This window comes from Dromaius novaehollandiae, chromosome 1 (genome assembly GCF_036370855.1).
Source record: "Dromaius novaehollandiae isolate bDroNov1 chromosome 1, bDroNov1.hap1, whole genome shotgun sequence".
Lineage (NCBI taxonomy): Eukaryota > Metazoa > Chordata > Aves > Casuariiformes > Dromaiidae > Dromaius > Dromaius novaehollandiae.
In genome coordinates this window covers 185,438,026-185,452,394 of record NC_088098.1, presented here as the reverse complement: position 1 = coordinate 185,452,394, position 14,369 = coordinate 185,438,026, and the positions used below count along the sequence as shown (strand labels likewise).

Sequence of the window (14,369 nt, the reverse complement as noted above, 5' to 3'; positions counted from 1 at the left end):
AAGTGGTCACAAACTGTGGCTTGGGAGGTTCAGACTGGACAATAGGAAAAAATATTTTTGCTGTGAGAGTGGTGCAGCACTGGAGCAGATTAGCTGGAAAGGCTGTGCAGTCTCCATCCATGCAAGTTTTCAGACTCAGCCAAAGCCAAAGCTGACCTGATCTAGCGTTGGTGATAAGCTGTCTTTGAGCAGGAGGTTGGAGTGGATGACCTCCAGAGGTCCTTTCTAACCAATATTTCTATGATTTTTTTGATACATTGATGAGATGGGCCAGTAGCACTTTTGGACATGTTGAAGTGCAAGAGGTATTAAGACGTATTCTGAAGTGTATATATGAAGCCTGTCATCATAGTATTAACCATATATAAAATTGATTATTTGCATCATAACACTTTTGTAGCTGAGCATCATCAGTCTTCCCAGCTTTCGGGCAGGCTATTCGCCCAAACAAAAAATACCTCTACTCTTAAGAAATGACTGTAAGTTTCCTACATGACCGGATGTCAAGAAGTTTCCTTATTCATATTGCAGATCCAGAAATAATACAGAAAAATGGAGGAAAGGGATCACCTCCTAGAATAAATATAAATAAGATTTTGTTTGAATGGTACTTTGGACTTTAACTGGTAAAGAGAATCATTAACTAAAAGTAGATAATTGAAAAATCAAACATTAGCTTCAAAACTGAAAACGAAAAAGTTGGAAGGTCTAACAATAATGTTGAGTAGAAATGAGGTAATATTCAGATTTTGTGTGTTTGAAGTCACTCTTTTGTTTTCTCAGAGGGAAAGGGGAAACCATTCCTTTTGCTCAGAAAAACAGGAAGGCTTACATGAAACAGTTTTGCTGAAGTCGAAGACAGGTTTTGTTGTGTAAACATCCAATTAATTTCAGTGCTGTAAGTCTACAGTGTCACATCAGCAGCAGTTAAGCTCCAGCTCATCTGTATGTGAAGGTAGTGGTGGTCAAGGAGCAAATCTAGTGAGTGCAGGGAATGTATTTCTGACTGTCATACTCTTCTGTTGGGAGACTCTCAGTACCAATATAAGAAACCAAATATATTACAGTGCTACCCTGTGTCTGTGTATAATGTTTGTCACTGTGAAGATGGCAGTGAACAAGCCAGTAAGAAACGAGAAAAAGCTGTGTAGATATGGTCGCTTTTCTTCCTCAATAATGTATTCAAAAAAGTTACGGAAAAAGAAAAAAACAGGTCCTTGGAAGTGCCATTTCTGTTTCTTAAAAATAAGTTCGCTCTTCCAAGATGATGGTTGACGCTGTCTTCTCTGTGCCCCTATGGAAATGTGTTGGATAAATGCATCAGCTGAAAGCATCATTTTTAAATTTTTCTTCACATTACAATGAAATCAAGATCTAGAAATATGCATTTAGACATAATTTAGCTATTGAAGTTTTCTCTGATGTGATCTAATCACGCAGAGATTAGTGCTAGCAAAGCTTAGCACATTTGCAGTTTTAACGTATTTTTGCCGTTACTTGCTTTTGAGACCAGATGGACAGTCTGCGTACAAGCAAATGTGTAATATGCTAAGATCACTTTTGGAGAGTGTTAATCTCTCATAAATTGAGGACTGAAAGGATCAAAAAGCAGTAAGCTCAGCCACCTAAAACCTATGCATACCTCAAGCTTCAGTGTGGTATGTTATAAGAACCCTGATAGTGTAAAGGTTTACACATGAGATTGGAATTGTATTGTGTAACATGATTACTCAAAAACTAGATACAAGTACACAAAAATGTGTTATTTCATTGCAAAAAGTGGCAAATAGAAGAAATAAAACCTTTTCTGCTATTTAAATTTTTAAATTGTAGTTGAGATGCAATCTATTTTCAGATATGACGCATTGCAGTATAAAATTTAAATTAAACAGCTGTTACTTTTTCTTCTTTGCATATAGAAAAATAGTATAATTAGGGAATAGGATTTTGGGGGGAAGCAGGAGAAGAGGGGTATTTGACATGATACTAGCTTTTAAATAGAAGACAGGTCAAAGGCATCAGTCTTACACTGTTACTGATAAGTGATTAGATGCAACTTCAAGAAATCTTACTGAGATTATACAATAAAAGCATCCATAGTGCATCAGATAGAAGGTTCATCAAGCTCTACTGTACTCTCTCTGAGAATGGTCAGTAGCAGGTGTCCAGGGAGGAATAAAAGCCCAGGATGTTCATGCAGTGATACTCTCCCCATGCACTCTCCCAGCCTCTAGCTGCCTCCCCTGCAGTTCAGGGACCTGGACCTGGTGCCTTTGCTTTCAGTAGCCCCCAATGGATTTAGTGGGAGAAACACGATGAATAGCCCTGCTCACCCTTTGTCAGTTGTAGTAAGAACAGATGTATGTATTAATACTGTCGTCTGCCTAAAATGTGTCTCTAAAGAAGGGAGTATATGAATTTCCATGCATTGTATTTGCTGGCTAGTTACCTGTACATAGGCGAGTTGCTGTTGCAGCAGAGTTGCAATGCAGACCTGTCTACTCCTGACGCAGTAGAAAGCTCATTGCACGTATTGAGGTTCCTTCCTTATCCCCTTGTTGCAGTGACCTGTTATCGGGTTGTAATCTTTGTGCCCCCAATGTCTGACCCACACGGCATGGGCTCCTGAGCCACCTGCTTTGTATGCTGACTGCCCCCCAGATGGGATGCCCCCCTTTCCCTCTGAACTCTGGCTGAACTGGCACTTCCCTTGTTTCAGCAGACCTAGCTCTTTGCATACATCAGGCACTCCTTGTATCCCACTGTTTTCCTCAAAGATTGTGATAACTAAGATTATTATTTTCTGTCTGTGAGATAAGAAACCAGGGACATGTCTTCACTGCAGTTAGCCTAAGCAAGTGTGGCATAAGGCAACAAAGCCATACGTCTATAACTTTTATCCCCAGTAATGCAACAGTAGCTTGGGAGCTGGGATGGAGTATTTTGGGTGTATTCCATAATTCACAGTGGTCCATTACACTGCTTACTCTGTGAAGTTGTTTGTAGCACCTTCCATTTATTGTGGGAGTGATAAGGCCAGACGTTCCTAGTGGAATTGCTTATTGCTAATTCAGGCTGATAAGAAGGTGAAAACAAATAGCATTCATCAGCAAGAACTCCACAGGAAACAAAGTGAAGGTGCAAATCACAGGAGGATTCAAAACTCACCTCACTGACTTCTCTGCCTTCTTGTTTCTTTCCTGATCATTAAATAAAAACAAATCATTTGGGATATGTGTCCTCAAATTATGGGTTGTACTGATTTAACACCACAGTTTACCAAGCAGGCTATTGTCAGTTCCTTGACAGCCAGTGACACATTGGAAAAGCCTATCTGGGATGACATCTCTGTTCAAAGAGTTTGGAAACGCAGTAGAAACGGAGTAACCAAACATGAAATTTAAAGAAGTACAGAAGAAACAAATTAGACAAGAAAATATAGCCCAGGTGGAAGTGTGTGATAAGATTAGTGGTCTAATCCCCCCTGTGCTCATTTAGCTTTCATCATACAGGAAAATAGACTCTGCTGTTTTGATTTATTGTGGCTTAAAGTTGTATTACACAGTGGTAATATTTTTTACTTTGTGGACAGATGCAAGTTTGAGGCAACATTTGTTTCCAGACAGCAACAGACCTGTTAAAAGCTGAATGTGCTAACTGTATGCTAACTGTATGCTGTGTGCTCAGCTCTCTCCCCTTCCTCTATAGAGTTCCCTCCCAGCCTGGTTTTCCCTAAAATTTGTAGGGTCCATTGATGGCAGGAATATTTGTTGAAATTTTGGAATTGATTAGATGTGTTGTTCGAGAGTTAGCATGTTATGGACTGACCTAAATACCATCAAAGAGATGTATTTTTCATTTTTCACCTGGACCAAATTCAATTTGTTGCTCAGTTTTTTAGAAAGTGTGGAGAAATGAGTATAAAGCTTTTCAGTACTCGGCCAATAAACTAGGTAATCAGAATACTCTTATGGAGATGATATCATCATCCCAATGTATTAAAAAGTCTGACACCTTGTTGTTTTGGCACCTGGTATCTTATCCCTACTGCGTTTTGGAAGGCCGTGTATGAATGAGAGAATATTTACAAGTTGAGTTGAGGTGATTTAAGCTGGAAGCTGATTAGTCATATACTCCTGTTTCATTGCATGTTGGCTGGGGAATGGTGCGAAAACAAATTGGCACTAATTTCCTAAGGATATATCAGGCAACCTGCTCTTTTTAGAATGTTAAAATTCTTCCTAGTTGGGCTAATGAGAGAGGTGTCAATTCTTTCAGGAAGCAGTGGGCTCCTGTGATGTTTCCTTCTTGGAGGCATTTTGGTCAACCCTTTAGCTGCTCTCCAGTGAGAAGAGTGGTTGGAGCTGTAGCAGAAGAAAGGGAACGGGAGACAAAGCTTAGGCAGTAAACTAGCTTTTATTGGTTTAAAACCTTGGGAGTGTCAAATCCCAGATTCTCCTCCTTCCCAAGGTTGCATCTTTTGTCTGGTGACTCCTTAATTTAAAGTATGTAACAGTTCCCAGAATGGGGACCAGATCCCTGACTGTTGCTGCACTTTCTTTTGGAGTAAGTTTAAACTCTTCAAGCTGAAGAGGGCACAGGAATCATAAGTACCTTTTTACTGCAAATTTAAAGAGGGGCAGGAAATGAGCTACAGCACTGAACTGCTAATCACCTGGTCTGCATAACTGTTAGTTTACTCCTGGCTCTATTTTGGACCATCTGCTTCTTGGCTTTAGACAAATCAGCCAGAGAAGGATGCTTACCTCTAAGCAGGGAAAGTAGGAACTGCTTGGTGGCACTTGGCATTAGGATTGGGGATGAACCCTTGGTTGCCTTTTATATGTCAGTTTTGCTGGGGTCTCCCACATACTGGCAAGCCATTTAAGCACTGTATTGTTTCATAAAATGTGAGAGGAACCACCAGTTTACCCTCCTCTGCCAATATTTTAAGGAAAAAGAGGTGGGCTGTTTGTTTGGACTTCAGGAACAACAAAGACATCCAAGTGCAGGCATGTGTGTCAGGCTGTGAATCTCACTCTCAGGATCATTGTTAAGCGCTTACATTTGGGAGGAAATCAGCTGTAATCCTTTCTTCATCACTTCTTGTTTGTTGCTTTAGGTGCTTCTCCACTGGCTGCTATAAATCAAGCCCTAAATGTATAACTTTTACCACAGACTGTATGAGTAGTATCAGAACCTATGAATTCTCAGTCCTGTAAGAACTGCACTGACAGCTGGAGAGGCCGGGAAAAGAATTGCCTTTGAGTGCAAAACTATAGTCGCTGCTGACTGAAGGGAGAGCTGCTGCATGGGAGCAGTTTTAGATGTCTCTGTCCATTTGGACATGAGCTTCCTCTTCAACATCTCCCTCTCTGGTTCCAGCACTGGTCTTCTGAACTCTCTGATGTCTTATGTAGTGCTGCAAATAGGCAGCTGGAGAATGGATCCTCTCCAGTGCTGTAGGAGGAGGATTTTTAGGGTTGGATCTTGTTCATGGCCGTGTCCTTTCTACCTCTCAAATTCTCAGAAAACACAACCATGAACAGTTCTAAAACTTAGCCTTAATTCATGGACAGGTAGTGTAATCAGAGTGTCGCAGCAAAACTGTACCACTGTATAGCAGTGTTACTGCCAGTCATTCTAATCCTCTCCATCTCACACACATACTACAGTGCGTTAGGCAGTGAAGATGGTGTTATCTTCAACAACAGTAATTTAAAAAGAGAAAAGTATAATTTTACTATATTCACCAGATGACTTAGCTTTGTGGTCTTAGGGGTCATGAACTTGTTTGTGTGGCTCAGTTCAACTATCAAAAAATACAACCTTTGAGTTTGTTACCAGTCTGCAGCTCATTTTCTTGGCTTCACAAGTTTTGGCTGTTGTGCTGTTTTTCTGTATGACCAATGCCTTCTTGGTGCTCGCCCATTTCCTGGCTGCAGACTAGATTTCAGTTCTGATTTCCATGAGAAAGTACACAGGGCATGCCCTGCAATTTAATTCAAGCCTGCCAGTGCAGAAAGACAGATAAGACTTTTGCTGGTCTTAATAAGGGACCACTAAATAAAATGGCAGGTGCTTGGTTTTAGGAAATAGTGAAATCCACTGGTATGAAAATGTCATTTTGTACCTCTGAGAGATATTGTTTCAGGCTGGCCGAAAACTCAGGAAAATCATCACTCCCACAAGTGCTTCTCACTCCTATTTCTGCAGACAAACAGGCTAAAGATTTCATTTCAAGATATCAGTGATGATGCCTGGAACGGGGTTCTATAGTGAGCTTGAATTCCATAGCTCCCTTCAGAGTAAGTCCTGGTTATAACAACAGCAACAAAAATGAAGAAGTTTAGGATTATAAATTAAACATAAATTGTGTTGGTGCCTGATCTATTGAAAACTATTAGAGCCTAATTAGTAAACTAATAGTTCTCAAACACATTATAGCCTACTTTATGAACTTGCAGTCAGCCTTCCCACAGCAGATCTATGTTTTAGACGTTAATATAAGTATATTGTACACTTCAAAAATGTCGGGGAACTAAAATACTTCTTTTCTCTTTTTCAGGTGATACTGTGACTATTGGAGATGTGTCTTTTAAACTCAGAACACCAAAGAACCCAGAACTTGTTCCACAGAACTACAGTAAGAATCTGTTTTCCTTTTGAATGGCTATCAAGGCCTTATTCTATAAACTTGTACTCATTCAAATCACCTCATTGACTTAACTGAAATTGTCTAAGAAATATATTTTGAAAAAGTACACAATGTGGGGAAGGCTGTCTTTACTGAGTTGGAACTAATTCTTCATCATTTCTCTGATACAGCTGGTTAAATAGGAATCTCTTGACTTTGAATACAGCTGGTCACATTAATCAGTGGGAGGGTAAAAGGATCTTTCATGTCTGTTTAAAAACTCTGCTCAAAAGGGCCCTCATCCAGCAATTGCTTCTACTAGTAATATAGTTATCTCAAGTTATTTGTTCAAACTATGGCAATTTAAAATTATTCAGTTGCAATATGAGTATATGTCTTTGGAGTTTTCTCAGACTGAAGACGTATGGAATTTTTCTACTGTGATATTTTTGGTATTCTCAGATTGTCATGTTATTGTTGTCAACAAACATACAGATCTTTGAAATCCATCAAGTTAATAAGAAATCAGCTGCATAGTGCTAAAAAGTGCTATCAGGTACTTACCAAAGTCACAGCCAATTATGTACATTAACGATGTATACACTTACAATGAATCCATATTACCTTTTTGAAACCTTATTAAAAATGCCATAGAGCCTTAGCCCTCTATGTTTCTTCTTTGTTCTTTGAAGAATACATGCTTCTGCGTTTTTTCTTTGCACCAGGGATCAGCAGGTGAATCATGCTTTTGTTGTGTTATTTCTCAGGACAGTACTGTCCAGCTATTTTCTGATGATCCAAAATGATCAGTTGCCATTTGTTTGGTACTTTCACACAGAGGCTATTGGACCAAATTAAATAAAAAAGATTCCAATTTTTCTACCCAGATAAATTTTCAGGCCAAAAGAGAAGGCAAGTCTGGGAAAACAAGCACACATAGTATTCAAAAGGGCTGTGTCTTATACTATACTTAGGCATGGCCAGGCACTGAGAACTGCCAACCGCTGTCTTCTGTGAGTTTGCAAGGTCCTGTGACTGGAATCTGGGTGTCATCGTTCGCTTCAAGTGAATTTGCTTTCCAACATGTCTACATTCACTCCATGACGTTTTGAAGGGGAAACCAAGAAAGCTGCTGGGGTGATGTTTTTTGAGGGAGGGAAAGGGATTGGTGTTTTTTACTTTCTTAGAATGGCACAGATTGTATAAGCAGTAGGCTTGCCAATGCACAGCTGGCAGGATGGCAGGTAGCCCCCATGAGAGAGACCGCAGGGAACAGCAATGTTGTGGGTGTACAGTGAGTGCTACTGGTACAGTAGCAGAAAAGGCAGGAGCTGCTGTGAGATGGTTTATATTGTTGCATTTTTAGGCGTAGTACTTTAGTACTCTTCAGTATGAAAAGTACTTCAATTCATCTGACACTCCTTATTTTATAGTAGCTGTGGGATAGCAGAGCTGTGTTACTAGTGACGTGTTTGGACTGCTGTCTCTCAGCTGCCCTCTCTTCTGAAATGCAATCTTTCTTCTGAAATGTAAAACATTTCCACAACTCCTTTACATTTAATATAAACATCAAATATATAAATAATAAATGTGTATTGATCTGTTTGTGCTTTGAGAGGTATAGAAGGAATATAGAAAGGGAGATTTTGTTTGCTTTCAGTCAATGATTAGCGTGAAGCTGGCCAGTAGTCTGGTAGGCCAAATCGTTGGTCTGCGACTGGACTATGGACTGCTTAGTTCCCATGCCCCAGTTGGCATGACACTGTGGCACTTTCCTGCCAGGAGATCTGATATACCAGAAATATGCTGTGCCATATGTCAGTCCCTGCTGTAGTAACATTTTCCATACCTTGTGAGTTCCCTGGGCATGTGGCCAAGCAATTGAGAAATAGTAATCTTTATCAGTACTTTTTACAGCTTCTTAAATGATAGATTTTTGCTTTTCATCATTTATTCTTGATGCCTACTTTTTCATATTTATCATGAAGTGAGCACATCAGTCAATAAACGTGATCTGTTTCACTTATTTACGCATTTTTGTAGATTGCTTTTGCCTTCTGGTTTTCATGCACCATACCAAATGTAAATGAACGCTAGGTCTAAGTTTCTAGGACTGTCTTTCAGTTCTTTGGGCTGGAAAGATAAGAGGGTATGAAAACATTTGGCAGAATCGAAAGATGAGATTTTTCTAGTTAGTGTAAGAAGGAAAAGTGGTTGAAAACTAATGTGTTTGCAAAAAAGGAGATGAAAAATGGAATTGTACAAAGTTACGGAATCTTTGCTAAATCTGGTTCTACAACTAAAAGCAACCTCTATAAGCACGTATTAGATGTACCTTATAGTTAGTTGTTTCTCTTTTTTTTAATAATCATAACTGAAAGGAGCTCATATTATAACCTGGGACACTGTTGTTGATCAGGATGTATTTAATAGCAAGATTATTTAGTGTAAATAATTTCGGTTATAAACTTAAATATTTAATTAAAATTGAATAAGATAAAATATTCATACATTTAATAGGAGAAAAAATATTTCCAATACTTAAATACAGGTTTCTTTGTACAGTTTAAATTTAGGAAACTTTTTATCCCTTAATGCTTAACTTCTGTGGTTATATTACCACCGGGGACGACGTTATATTCATTTAATGATATAAAATAGATTATATTGGCTCCGCGTCAATTATATTCTCTCTGTGAGGCATTTAGAAAATACAGGCATAACTTACCAAGCATATTTTTTCTCATTTTAAGTGAATTACTTTTTGTTTTGCTGGATGAAAGATTGTGCTGTAGATGTAACATGTCTTAGTGCAAAACAGATGAACATAATTGTAAATTTATACTCATCTGTAAACTAAAATTTCCTATCTTTTGAAATTTTATTATAGCAAATAGTACTGCACTTTAAAATGATCAAGCTAGTTACCTAATTTCCTTTAAACTAAGTCTAGAAATAATTCAGTCATCCAGTTAAGTGGGAAGTACCCCTGAAAAGGTCTGGAATCACTTAGACTTTATAATGCTTGCAATGGAATAAGAACGAAGAGGGAATTGAAGCAGTTACAGTTCATCTGCCACTACTGCAAATAATGTTGCTATCTAGCTCATCATTTGTGTAAAATAGAATGCTTCTGCTGCTGTTACTCTGCCAGATAAAAATCACGTTAAGATGCTGTAAGGTTGAATGTGCATATCTATAATTTAGAGGAAATTTTAGGGATGTTATAACTTATTCTAAACTCAGCATTATTACTCTAGGCTTAAAATTAGCCTTAAAAACTGAGAAAATCATAACACAATAAAGAATGTAAATGCACTGGGTACCTACAAAACTTTAGCTTTGTCATATTGTCACATACTTGATACCAAAACACTCAATCTTTGTGTTACCAAATTAACCTGCTTTTTGAGTCCTTTTTTGAACCTTGTTTCGTATTACAGAAGCACATAGACTGTTTCGTGCTGGTTACTTTACGTTTTCATGTCTTAGCTTTTCAGGTTTTATGTTAGGTACATAGCAACTTCTATATGAAAAACTCCATTTTGTGTGTTAATATAAAATATTAATTTGTTTTGCTATTGTTGGCAAATGGCTTTTCTCAGAAGATTTCAACTGAAGTTCCATAAAATCTGAATTGTTCTTATTTTTTCTATTTTTAAGTGACAGGTAAAATGAGTCATACAGAAGGGAATTTTGTTAATGGAATTTCTGTTATAACTATGTCTGACACATTCTGGAAAGAGGGCACTTATTTTTGCACTGCTTTTTCTTTTATCAGTGAGAGTAAAACCTGCATTTTTAAAATCTTGCTATGCCTGAAAAGTGTGATTGTTTCTTTAATTATACTTTGGAGAAACTTTATATGGTTTTCCATGGTAGTTTAGATCTAAAACTGAATTACGAGAATACACAGTAATTTTTTATGTTGAGTTCGTGTCAGTGTGCTGCTTTCGTTAATGGTTCTGGAGATTTTGTGAAAATGGCAATGTACCTGATATTCCACATATTTATTAATTTTGACAAAAAGATTCCTGACATAGCTCTTCCAGAGTGCTTAATTCAGTGACAGTGAATCCTCTGCAAAGCAGGAAGTGTGCAGCTCCAGTCCGATGCCCCATCCGCTCTGCTCCCTGCAGGGGCAATTGCTTTGGGGAATTTGGCTATATTCATGTTGCATGTAACTGTATCGAACTGGGGACCATTAATTTCAAACTGAGTATGGTTTTATGCTGGGGACATGAGTCTGAGCTCCCTCCCCTGTAGGTGATCAAAAGGAAAATGGGAGTTTAGGAATTTACCGCAAGGGATTCAATGTGCCTCCTTCAGGTTGATAAATCCAGTTACTGTTGTCAGTTGAGGTATTTGGTAGACTTCTTCCCATGAGGAACTGAAACAGGAAGTTTGTGCATATAACAATGAATTAAAAAACGGTAGTGTTACATAGAATTATGCGGCTGAAAGGGAATGGTTTTAATGTTGAGGAAATGAAGGTTGTTTCTGTGTAGTAGGATTAGTGGTGTCAGCAGGTCTTGGCTTTTTTATGCCTTACCTAAAACAGCGGTATTGCCTTAACAGTAAGATGACTCTGCATCCTTATCTCGAAATGATATGCCCCACTTGCAAAAGTAGAGAACAAGTATGTGTGTTTGGTTCATGCTCAGGGTGGGTTCAGAGCTGCGTTGGAATGTGTCCTCATTCATCGTTTTGTTTACTTTAAAAGTCTGACTGTTACAGAAGCAACACATTATGGAGACAGGCTGTACTGCATGATGACTGTAATTTTGTGTTAACAAAGATTTTTGTCATTACATTTCTTCTTTTCTAACATAAAGAAAGATGTCTGTTTTGGGAGATGGTTATTTCAGCACTTAGAGTTTTCACGTAGGCTTGCAACTGATACATTACTAGGCTGTTATCACCTAGCCAGGATCTTAAATAGTGCTTTTTGTCAGTAGAGCTCTGAATGCTTTGTATCATTACCTCATTTTGTTGATACATAGAGTGAGGTGTAGGAAGGTACAGGAGCACAGAAGTCTTAGAAGAAAATCTGGATGGAACTCGAGAAGTTGTCCAGACCGTTCCTTTTGCCTCAAAGTGGGATAGCAGTGGGATATGTGAACCACTCCTGGCAGATGTTTGCCCACCCTGTTCTTAAAAACTGCCGGTGATGAGATTCTAGAACCTCTCCACACAATTTGCTCCAGTAGTTACCCAGTTTTTGGTTAAAATTTTTTTTGTTGCCTCATCAAGATCTTTTTTGATGTACTTTTCCTTCATTAGAGCTCATTCTCTCTGGCTTGGCCATGGTGTACAGATTATTTTTTTATTCACTGTGATTTTTCTCTTACATACTGGAAAGTAATTTTTACGATTTTTCAGTCATTTCTTTTCTAGACTTAATTCCAATTTATTTAACTTTTCCATATTTTCTAGACTTGATCATTTTTCTTGCTCTTCACTAGAATATTTTGAGTTTGTCTATGCCGGACTGAACTGTTGAACCAGATACAGTGCTTTCCTCCAGCTGTACAGTGAGCTATGGAAAACTGCTATAGCTATATGTTTTCCTGCCAATTGTGCATCCAGCTAAGAATTGTTCAGTCTATTCCGTGTTTATCTGTCGCTAATAGAAACTCAGTCTTCTGAGTCCCGTTCAGTGTTCCTTTTAGAAGGCTACTTGGATTTATGTGGATTTACATTTACTCCTCAAATGGAGGAAACGATCTACCTACATCGGCTTTCTTGCACCTTCCTGTGAAGCAATTGCCTCAGAGGAAGAAAAAAAAGTTTACTGTGTAATCCAGGAAGGTAACTTCCCCCTTTCCAAGGTGCTGCAAAGACTTACGACTTGCTCCCATACGACTGCAAGAACAGAAATTACTGGAATTAAAACTGTTTCTGTGAAGAATTTATGAGAGAGAATAGTATTCCAGTGGAAACTGAGTGTGATGCAACTGCATTGTGAGATTTTGAAAAGTCTCTGTGCACCAGAATAAAATTGGAAGAGCAACAATGTTTTATTTGTAAAGGGCTAAATGAAAACAGCTGGGAGCAGGCACCATGAGTGCCTTACTCTTCAGCTCAGCTGCGCTTCCTTCTTCACACCATGCTGGACAACTCATTCTTTTCCTATATTTTTCCCCAACCTGAAAAAGCTGTGAAATATGTCTCAATGAGCTGAGTTTCTTGAATATTTTCCCTATTTAAAACGTTTTACGTTTGTAGACGAAGACTTCTCTCCTTGTCCCTCCCTTCCCCAACCATATTTTACAGTAGCCACCCCCAATGGTGGATGTACCACAAACTACTGTGTAATGCTAAAAGACCCTCTTAGTAACCAGAAGAGATTTTTCCCCCATGTACTTTCACATCTCCTGATAAAAGGAGGCATTCTTGGACTCCATCCATACACTGTAACAAAGGTTCGGGGTATGCAGTGGTCTTCTTTATTCGATTGAAAATAACAAACATTGGTGTCTTCTGAGTGCCTGTAGGTTAGTATGGATTGCTCAAACTAGAATCATACAGGGAAATGAACTCTAATGTATTATGCCTCACATGTGGAGTAGATATTCCTGAAAATCACTTTGTCTGTCTGCGTATGAACAGTGGGAAGAGTAGGTATCTCCTGCATTTATGGGATTTCTTCTGTAGGTTGGACATGGAGACCTGCCAGCAGATATGTCTGCTATCTTCAGTAAACGTTGTGGCTTCACCGGGTGTAGCGTATGCCAAAAATCCAAGTATGAGTGAACTGGAAAGTTTCTGAAGCTAGCGTAGCCATTTCAGTGTTCATTTTATCAAAAGCTGGTTTGTGGATCAAACAACAGCAGCAGCTGTGTTTGCTTCAAAATCTGTCCACAGCATTTTCTTCTTTTCTTTTGGGATTTCTCCATTCAGCTTTAACTGCTCACTTTACAAAATGTTTGCGCAGATTCTGCTAGGTGTTGTCCTACTCATCGCATATTACAAAGCAGTATAATGCAATTTATTTCTTCTGGCCATCCTTAATACACAGGAATAGCGAATTGGAGTGCTGAGTACTCTTCTGCATATGCCAGTTGGTGTCTTTGAGAATACACTGTAGAGGCTTCCTACGCACCATCCTGCAGATAGAGAATACAGGGCCAGCTACTCAACTGGTGCAAATCAGCAGAGTGCCACTGAAACAGATTGTGCAAACCCAGTTTGCTTGAGATGATATCTGACTCATGGGATAATTAATAAAAACTGCTGTAATGTACATACTGGTGCTGTTTTCAGCTAATTTGCCACGTCTCCTAAATGTCACAGAAAATGATTATATGCTAGTTGTAATAAAGTTAATGTATAGTACTTGAGCAGCAAGGAATTTTTTCAAGTCAAGTTAGAGAAAACATAGAAGTTTTGCAGTACAGATATCAAAGTAAAAGTAGTCTGAATATATAAAAATAAAATACAAGATACTGCATATGTGCGTCTGAAATTGCTTTTGAAAAGTATGCTTTGCTTTGGAAGCACTTTATACAGTATGCAGTGTAGACTGCATGTACAAAGAAAACTTTGTATTCTTCTGATTTTAGGAATCAATACGTGGGAAACAGGCTTAATACATGGAGAGATGTACAGATATTACACATTGCAGTAGATGGAACTGAAAAATGGGAACTGGTGTCATGACTGTTCACCTTAGAAGTACTTTCTTTGAATTTTCAGAATTTATTTGTAACACACTTTGTTTGAGTGAGCT

The 14,369-nt window shown here is 38.5% G+C and overlaps 1 protein-coding gene across 5 annotated transcripts in view; it reads left to right on the top strand.

The window, feature by feature from the left end:
* Window positions 1-14,369, top strand: part of VWA8 (von Willebrand factor A domain containing 8) — a 187,204-nt gene that overhangs the window by 4,730 nt on the left and 168,105 nt on the right. For all 5 annotated transcript variants that reach the window (XM_026099176.2, XM_064504817.1, XM_064504816.1 and 2 more), the window contains exon 2: window positions 6,569-6,646. In XM_026099176.2, the coding sequence (XP_025954961.2) occupies window positions 6,569-6,646 (78 nt within the window). The remainder of the gene's footprint in view (window positions 1-6,568; window positions 6,647-14,369) is intronic.